Source organism: Macrobrachium rosenbergii, chromosome 2 (assembly GCF_040412425.1).
Source record: "Macrobrachium rosenbergii isolate ZJJX-2024 chromosome 2, ASM4041242v1, whole genome shotgun sequence".
In the NCBI taxonomy this organism is placed as follows: Eukaryota; Metazoa; Arthropoda; class Malacostraca; order Decapoda; family Palaemonidae; genus Macrobrachium; species Macrobrachium rosenbergii.
In genome coordinates, this window is record NC_089742.1 from 52626162 (window position 1) to 52634856 (window position 8695).

Here is an 8695-nt window from a genome sequence, read left to right on the forward strand (position 1 = left end):
AGTTAACATCCAAGGAGAAAGGCTGAGGACATGCACATCATCATATAACTTTCTAGAGGACTTCTCCCAGTTGACATAAAAAATATCTCAAGAAGGGGAATTAATCCTTGCAGATGTCAAAAGATCAATCCATAGATCACATTTGACCACAACTAACACTACACAAATTATGAGGGGTCCCTACTGCAACTGGTCTTATAATTGCCATAAAGCTTACCTGGTAGATAAGGACAGCTATGTTGGGCCAAATGAGTAATAATAAAGCAATCACAGAAATTAACGTATCTGCGTGGCAGGATATGTACAACACCAAATCTGGCAATATTCAAGTAAAACAGAACAGTACTTACACAGAACACCCGAAGTACAAAAAAACAGAGGACACCTAAATACAAAAACACAAATTGAATATACTCACTACTAGTATAAATTCAGTTACAATGAGAAAGGCTGCTCATTATCACAAAATAATGTACAAATGAAACAGTATGCAAAATAAATTAATACACAAAACTGCTACAAAGAAAATTGCTCAGTTAAACTAAAAACAGAGTGGAGAAGCAGGAAACAAAACATCAATTCTCTATAAGAAACTGAATATATGTTTATGGAAAATATCACTGCAATTGCCCAAGTAAAACTAAAAATGGAGCAATCAGATTTTGACGGTGTATAGACGACTTTTTTAATAAAAAAAAATGGCCTAAAATCCTCTGGTGTCTCTATGTAGACATACTAATGTAGGCTTCAAAATTTACACCTTTGGCCGACATTATACATGAAACGTCACCTAGATGCTGTAAATAGCCTAACATTCGGTGTTATCCCCACAACCATTAAACCAAAAGCTAATATAATTATTTATCATTATCACATTCTACCACATCACCGCATCATCAGTATTATAACTACATTCACGTTGTTATTACTGATATTTACGAATGTGTTATCATTATCGCCTATAGCGCGATCGCCGCATTCCACATTTACAGATCTTCACAGCATGCAAAGCGCCACCCCATGATGACATTTCAGAGCTTTACGGATAACAAGGCTTGCCTAGTTAAAGGTACCCTGGCAACATTCTTTATGCATAACAACGTGGCTTCGATCAGTTGGTGGTTGACAATTCCTGGTACTTTTATAATATATAATGATATATATAAATATATATTGTCGTAGGTAAATGTTGAGATTTTATTAATGTTTTTGTTGATCTGTCGTAAGAAACAATGTTTAAGAATGAATGTGTTATGACATTTCATTAGTAAACCTATGAGGTAGCTTTCAGCAGCAGGCAAATATTCGATCAGAGTAAATGGCTGATTGTATAATACATATTTTGATAAATATAAATATGGTAAATAAATCTCTTTTGAGTTAATGTTTTTGTTGATTCTTGTTGGAAGAAACAATATGCAAATGATAACCTAATACTACAGTTTTTACTACTAAAATCATATGAGCATAGGGTTTGGAAACCTTATTTTTTCCCAATGTCCTGCTGAAATTGGGGTGCATCCTATGCAGACATGCGTCTTATAAGCCATCAAATACGGTAATTGAGAGCATACTGAAATGTAAGAAGGAAGTGACCATGTTGAGAAACTTGACACAAGTATAAGAAGTAAAAAATATGCTGAAGTTTCTTTGGCACAATCGAGGTTTCTGTACAGCATATAATGCTGTATGAAACTGTCAGCCACAGCCCATGAAACTCTTCAGCCGCGGCCCATGAACTTTCAGCCATAGCCTGGTGGTGGCTCATGCTTGTTGGTACCTCATAGCAGTGCCAGATGCTGATTCATGCCTGTAATTTCAACCTGAATAAATAGAACTACTGGAGGCCAGAGGGCTGCAATCATATGTTTGATGATTGAGGTTACCACTCAAGATAACACTGTGCTCTTCTAGCCTGTAGTTTTTAAGATCTGAGGGTGGAAAGAAAAAGTGCTGATGGACAGATAAATAGCCATCTCAGTGGTTTTCTTTAATGGAAAACTAAAGAAATAATACACCAGAAGTATTACAGCAAAATGTGGTAAAAGCAGTAGCATCAATAACCTAGATGTTATGGCACCAGATTAGTAACCATAAATCAATTTGTAAAAGGAAAAGAAAACATGTGCCTACAGTTGCTGATTGGAAAAAGTGCACCGAGAGGAAAACTTACAAAAAACTTTGAGTGCCTTCTGAAGGGCACTGAAGAAACTTTATTGGAAGGATGGAAGGCATGAAAATAGATTCACATAACTATCAAATGCTGGACTAATTCGTTTACTATATTACAAAAGCACCAGAAACAAAAGTAATGAAAAATTAGTAGAATGAAAACGGGGGCAAAACTGAGTCTTGGAAAGCTGTGAGCAGGTTTACAGACACATAAGTGATCCAGCTTGCCACCAAGCAAGGAACCTAAGGGGACCAGATACTCTGGTGCCATTATTAAGAGGTAATTGTCATTCTTCTTTTTTTGCTGTCGTCTTGGATTTGTGCAGGATCATGGATAGGATTCATAAAAGTGTTGGGTTTGCATGGATACAAATTTGAATATAATAACAATGAGAAAATGGAAACAGTACTAAGGTTTAAATTGCCACTCATTAGTATGTTCACAAGTGTTTATGCTGATTTTTACATTGCGATATATTCTTTTTTCCAGTGCCGTCATTGCCATGAAACATTTACAAGCAAGATTAGTTTCCGTATTCATCAGCGGAAGCATACAGAAGAAGCAAGAAAAAGAGGTACAATGGAAGGAGAAGAACCACTCAGATTAGTTCTTCAGGAGAAAAAGCCACAGCCTCGGAAAGTACATTCAAGGAAAAAGCGAAGACCTTTCGGAAGAGGTACAACAGTAAATGATTTTACTCTAGAGTTAAAGAGAAATCATGATGCCTTTAAGATAATAAATTTTATTAGATTGTTTTAGTATTATGTTTTCATTATTTATGTGAATGATACAAAGGAAGCTTCTCACCTAAGGGTTTAAATTATAAGCATTTTGATTATATGTGTACCCTTTCCTCTGTTGTATTATAAGGTTAATTTAAAAGCTTCAAGAGGGCAGTCATTTGCTGTGATCCTTTTGCAGTCCATTAATTCTTTTGTTTCACTGGTTTCATTTCTGAAAAGTAACAGATGAGAATACAAATTTTGAATAACTAAAATGAGGTTTTTTTTTTTTTTACATTTTTATGGATGCTATGCTATTTTTAATATTTTTTCTAGTTTTATATTCACACACAAATTTCTTTTTTAACCTTTTTCTAGGGCCAGAGCGACTGTTAACACTCGCTTCATCTGATTGGTCAGACCAGCAAAAGGACATTGTGCCCAATGATGAGAATCGACAACAGTTGACCCATAACACTGTTGTAGCAGTCAAAGCTCTTCTTAGTGCCACAAAGGAAGAACGGAGTAAAAGAGGCAAATATGTGAAATATACCCCAGAGTTACGAGATGAGATTGCTCAGTACGCTCTTGCACATGGAAACCATGAAGCAGTGACTTATTGGTCTGACAGACTTGGTGGTTCTGTTAGTGAAAGTACCATTAGAAATTTTATTAAGACATTCAAAAATTATACACCAGATGTAAAAGAGGAGATTGGAAAATATGCTTTTCAATATGGAGTTGATGTAGCAGCAAGACATTTTTCTGAGAAATTGGGTCACGAGGTGAGAAAAGGACTTATCCGCAAGTTCAAAAAGATTTACTTGAAAGACTATCCAGAAGTAAGGGATGTAGTAGGGGATATAGACGTGATAACTCATGGGAAAAGAGTTGCGAATGGGCCAGGTACAACTACTGCAAGACAAAAGAGGTCATTTTCATTACAAATGAAAGATGAGATTGGACGTTATGCATCACAGTATGGTATTAATGCTGCCATGCATCATTATTCTGAGAAACTTCAATTTCCTGTCAAGGAGTCCACAGTGCGCAAATTCAAAAAGCAGTTCGTAGACCGTGGTAACATGACTGGAGGAAATACTGGGGAAAATGGAACAGTTGTAAATAGTGGTACAGTATTAACATCAGATCATCAAGCAGCACCTGCACATACTATAGATGTTATCCATCCTTCCCTGTCAGTATTAAATGCTCCTACTGTGTCTGCTACTGTTAATGTAAGCTCTGCTAATAATTTTGTTTATCAGCATCCCTATCACTTAAACATGGCACCTGGACCTCAGGCTAACACTGTTGTTCCAATGAACCATAATTCTCTGGCATTCCATCAGGGTGGTGTGATTAATCAGAGCATGACTACCTCTTTACCTTATCAGCAAGCAGGTGCTCCACCTGGATCATCAGTTATTATGAACCAGAGCTTTACTCAAACTCCAACAGGCTTCCAGCAAGGTTATGTTAGTGGATTCTCACAGGGAGGAAGTGCTGGAGGAACGGTAACTCATGGTGGGCAAATAGCACCACTAGCCATGACCCATACCAGTGTAGCTGCCACTAGTATGGCTCATTCCCCTCTACCTCTAACAATGAGTGGGACACCTACTACTCATATACCTCAGTTAACACATCATGGTGTAGGGCCCACTGTAAGTCAGCCACATATCACTCAGACTCCTGCAATACCTCATAGTGTTACAGCTGGTGTCCAGCACCCTGCACACCATCAGTTAATCACAACATCATTCCATCAACCTCTAACAGGCTCACTAAGTTTTGAAGGTACTGCTTTACAAGCTCATACTCAAAGCATCAAGTAATGAAGTCTTATGAAGGAGGCTCATGACCAACCAAATGGTGTCACTCTAGGCCAGGGTGATGACAGTTTGCATGATCCAGGAGCAGATGCTGCTGCTGCTCAACCTAGCCTTGGTACTTTGGGTGAACAGCCTGGACCTTCTAATCAGCAAGAAAGTACTATTCTTATTATGAATAATGAGGAATTTATTGATCCTCCAACTCCATTACCAAAGAAGAAGAAGAAGAGACCCAAGAATCGATCAAAGATACCTAGAGGGTGCCTGGGTGTTAGCAAACGAGGAAATTATGCGTCATACAGTCCAGAACTTAGAGCTGAAATTGGAAAGTATGCGTCCGAGCATGGAAATTTAGCAGCTGTTCAATATTATAAAGAAAAACTGGATTCGAAATAACTTGAAAGTACTGTTCGGGGTTTGAGAGACAAATATCTTATCAAGAGAGTTCGGGGAAAGAAAGAAGTCCTGTCCATTGGATTTGCTCAAAGGGGGAGGCCAATGAGACTTGGGAAATATGATGAAATTGTTCAAGACTGCATCAGAGAACTAGTCAGAGATGGAGAAAAGGTAATTATTCATGTCTAAATCTTCATACAGATTCCCATTTTTCTTTGATAGATTGTTGTTTGATTCTGGAAAATATTAAATGAAGGTTGAATTGTTTAGAGCTAAGGTGGTTTTTTACAAGTATTATTTCTTGGTGTGGAAATAGGAACTTTATAAAATAATTCTCACCACAAATCCATTTCTTGTACGTAGCCTGTTAATACATCTGCACATGTTCCAGACACTAAATCTTGTTAAACAAAGGGAAGACACAACTCCCACTAGGTTAACCCATGTCCCTGTGTTTCCTCAAGGCTTCCAGTGGCAAACTGTCTTTTTTCTTTCGTGTCTATTCGTTGCCTACAACTAGCAACTTTTCCACCAATCTCCATTTTGGATTGCCATCTTGTTTTCCTTCTTTGTCCAAGAAATTTTAACAAAATTTGAACCATTTATTTTTGGTTTATTTTATAATAAAATTAAATGTATGAATGTGTGAATTACATTTTACAGTTTTTATGCTTACGTATGAAATGAAAATTCATTCACCTTTAAATTGCTTGACAGTACTTGATGGCCTCCCTGGTTCCAGGGCTGGGCCATAAGACCCAAATTTCACACATTCATTCAGTCATCCATCCACCCTCAGTCCATATGGCATCATATGGCATGCTCTTTAAACTGTCGTGTCCCCTGCTGGTTGAAAAAGTGGTTTATTCCCTATCAAGTGGATTGACTGTGATCCGAGATGTCATATATTAGAAATAATTCTCTCTAGATGTCATACATATTTACTTGATTCCTGATAAGCAACAAATAAAAAAATCACTTAAATCAGGTTTAGGAATCTATATGGAATTGTGGCTCCATTTAATCTTTGATAATCAGTGCATAATCTTATGTTCCTGTTGGTTGGGATGAGACATAAAACAAGCTCTTGTAAAAAAACAAGCTCATAAAAAATATAAGTTCTTTATTAGGTAAGGTTACAATGCAACAAGGACAATGCATATGAGCAATTGAACTCAGAGAGGGGAAGCAGTATACTGCTAGATATTGGTTTTGAATGTGTTCGGTTGCCACTTAACATATATGTGAGGCAAGAATACAGTTGCCACTTACCAGTAAACAATGTTATATACATGGGAGGCAAGAATACGTTATACAGTAACAAATACTTGTTACATATAGATCATAGTATGTACACCTCCCTCCCCCTTCACGCTCGTAGTCCCATCTTGAGCGGGTTCTTCTTCTGGAAAACCTAAGAGATCTACGTGGCTGTTGGAGGACTCTTTTGTGTCCATGTGAAAGTCCACAGGGATGTGAGGTAGAGGGTCAGCGCTAGGGGTTGGCACTGGGTACAGGAAGCGGCGGTTCCTCCGGTATACTCATCCACTGGGGAGACTTAGTATTAGTCCCTTGACCTGCCATGGCTCTAGACGATCCCGACCCTGCTTCAACGATGAGAAGTCGGATCCTGGATCCTGACTGACTGTCCAACTTCTAGTCTGGGTGGGGTACGTGCATGTTAATTCTACAACCTCTGTACAAGTTCAGCTTCTGATGGTGACGAAGCATCGTGAGTCCTCAAAGTTGCCTGCCATTCTAAGTAGAATGACTGAGGATGAGTAAGCAGGAACAAAGCGGTACGGTCAGGCAGGGAGGGGCCTGTGAAGTTTGGAGTGTTCCATTAACCCAAGAGGCCACAGTCAAAGTCTTCACAGTCATTGTTGCAGGAGGGTGCTGTCTTCAGTATAAGATGCTTCACAGCCTTCACAATGACCTCAGCATGACCACTGGACTGCGTGTAGTGTGGGGAAGTAACGAGATGATGTACTCCCCATCGTTCCATGAAATCCCTGAATTCACAGCTGGTTAATTGAGGTCTGCCATCAGCCCTGAAGCAGATTGGGACACCATCCTTGAAATATCTGCAGAAGATCCTTATCATTGCAGAGGTGATGGTGTCACTGTAGCACGGGGCAACCACAGGCCAGCCAAAAAGCCAGTCAGTCACAACGAGGAATGACTTCCCTGCGACACTGAAGAAGTCCACTGACACTGACTAGAAGGACCTAGTAGGGTGGTGCTTGTTTTGAAGAGTTTCCTTCTGGATGCTGGGTTGTGAAACCTGGCAAGGCTCGCAAGCTTGGTCAGTACTAGTGATGGTCACTTTGTGGCTTCTGTCCCTCTGTGACTGTCATGGAGTGGTGATAGAGTGCAGCAGCAGGAACTACAATCCTTGCTCCATAAAGTACAAGTTCAGCGTCGACTGAGAGGCTGTCCCTTAGTTTCCAGAATGGGAGCAACAAATTATGTAAGTTGCAATGATTGGTAGGAAATCCTGAGAGCACACAGTCTCAAAGACAGATGTACGACAGGTCCTCCCTCGCTGAAGCACGAAGATCTTGAATAATCCTGTCAGTGTCCTGGGGTGAGGCATTGTCCTCTTGGGCTGCTGCATGAGTGGTGGTAATGGTCCTGATGTATGGTCCAGCCTCATCACAGTCAGTTTCGTCCTGTGGTGTGAGCTGGCTGACGGGGGCACGTGACAGAGTCAGGTATGCCGAGCTGCTTGCCTGCACCTCCTTGAGACATTACAAGTGGGGACTGTTGATCGCTCAAGAATGTAATAGTTGAGAATTGGCACCGGTGGGTGATGGTCTGTCATCAACGTAAAATGTTGGAGGCTTGTCAGGTACAGTTTGTACTTGGACATAGCCCAGGTTACGGATAACATCAACTCGATTGTGGTGCAGCGCATCTCGGCGTCTGCAATGAAATGAGAGCCACATTGCACTAAGCAGAGTCTTCAATTGCCATGGTCCTGTAGAAAGGCTTATCCTAATCCATTGAGTTGAGAAGTGTCTGTCTGTAGGATAATTGGGAGGGCTGGATCAAAAGAAGCAAGGACTGGTGGGCTAGCCAGGGCAGTTTTCACCCGGTGAGAAGCTCTGTCCTGATCCGTGGTCCATACAAATGCACACTTGGGGCTCATGAGGGGCCTGGAGGCTTGAGCTGTGTTAGCTATTTCAGGCATAAAGTCGGGCAATTGGTTCACTAACCCCATGAATGAATGAAGATCTGTCAGGTTCGTCGGTGTAGGGATGTCCTTGATTGCTACTACTTTGTTGGAGTCCGCTGAAATGCTGTCTTTAGAGGTCTGGAATCCACAGAAGGTAACGCTGGAGGTGGCAACCATAAACTTCTCTGCCAAACTTTCAGCATCTTGTCAACATCTCATGGATTTGCCATAGATGGCTGGGGAAATCCTCATCGAACAGCAGGATGGCATCAACTACCTTGATGCAATTCTGAGCACCTTGCAGAGCCTTGTCTCCTTTAAGGCAGTAGGTGTCTCCTGTGGCCATAAATTCCATTGGACGTCTGCAATGCTGGAATCGCCCATAGAGTTG

The 8695-nt window shown here is 40.3% G+C and overlaps 2 protein-coding genes across 2 annotated transcripts in view; one reads left to right on the plus strand and one right to left on the minus strand.

The window, feature by feature from the left end:
* LOC136846813 (uncharacterized) overlaps positions 1–8695 on the plus strand; it is a 40299-nt gene that overhangs the window by 24546 nt on the left and 7058 nt on the right. Inside the window, exons 12-13 of the mRNA XM_067118075.1 lie at positions 2663–2849; positions 3274–5297. Of these exons, the coding sequence (XP_066974176.1) occupies positions 2663–2849; positions 3274–4733 (1647 nt within the window). The 3' untranslated portion in view covers positions 4734–5297. The remainder of the gene's footprint in view (positions 1–2662; positions 2850–3273; positions 5298–8695) is intronic.
* On the minus strand, positions 6970–8481 carry LOC136843091 (uncharacterized). Its single transcript, XM_067111069.1, has 3 exons — positions 8257–8481; positions 7656–7867; positions 6970–7177 (listed from the first exon to the last, which is right to left on the minus strand). The coding sequence occupies exons 1-3, from the start codon at positions 8479–8481 to the stop codon at positions 6970–6972; spliced, it is 645 nt and encodes a 214-aa protein (XP_066967170.1).

What these genes read in the sequence shown, in the direction of transcription:
- LOC136843091 (XM_067111069.1), bottom strand. Translation starts at nt 8,481, where the DNA reads ATGGTTGCCACCTCCAGCGTTACCTTCTGTGGATTCCAGACCTCTAAA. An exon ending in TGAGCCCCAAGTGTGCATTT is followed by an intron (nt 7,868 to 8,256) that starts GTATGGACCACG and finishes TAATGTCTCAAG; the next exon opens with GAGGTGCAGGCAAGCAGCTC. An exon ending in TCAGCGAGGGAGGACCTGTC is followed by an intron (nt 7,178 to 7,655) that starts GTACATCTGTCT and finishes AATCTGCTTCAG; the next exon opens with GGCTGATGGCAGACCTCAAT.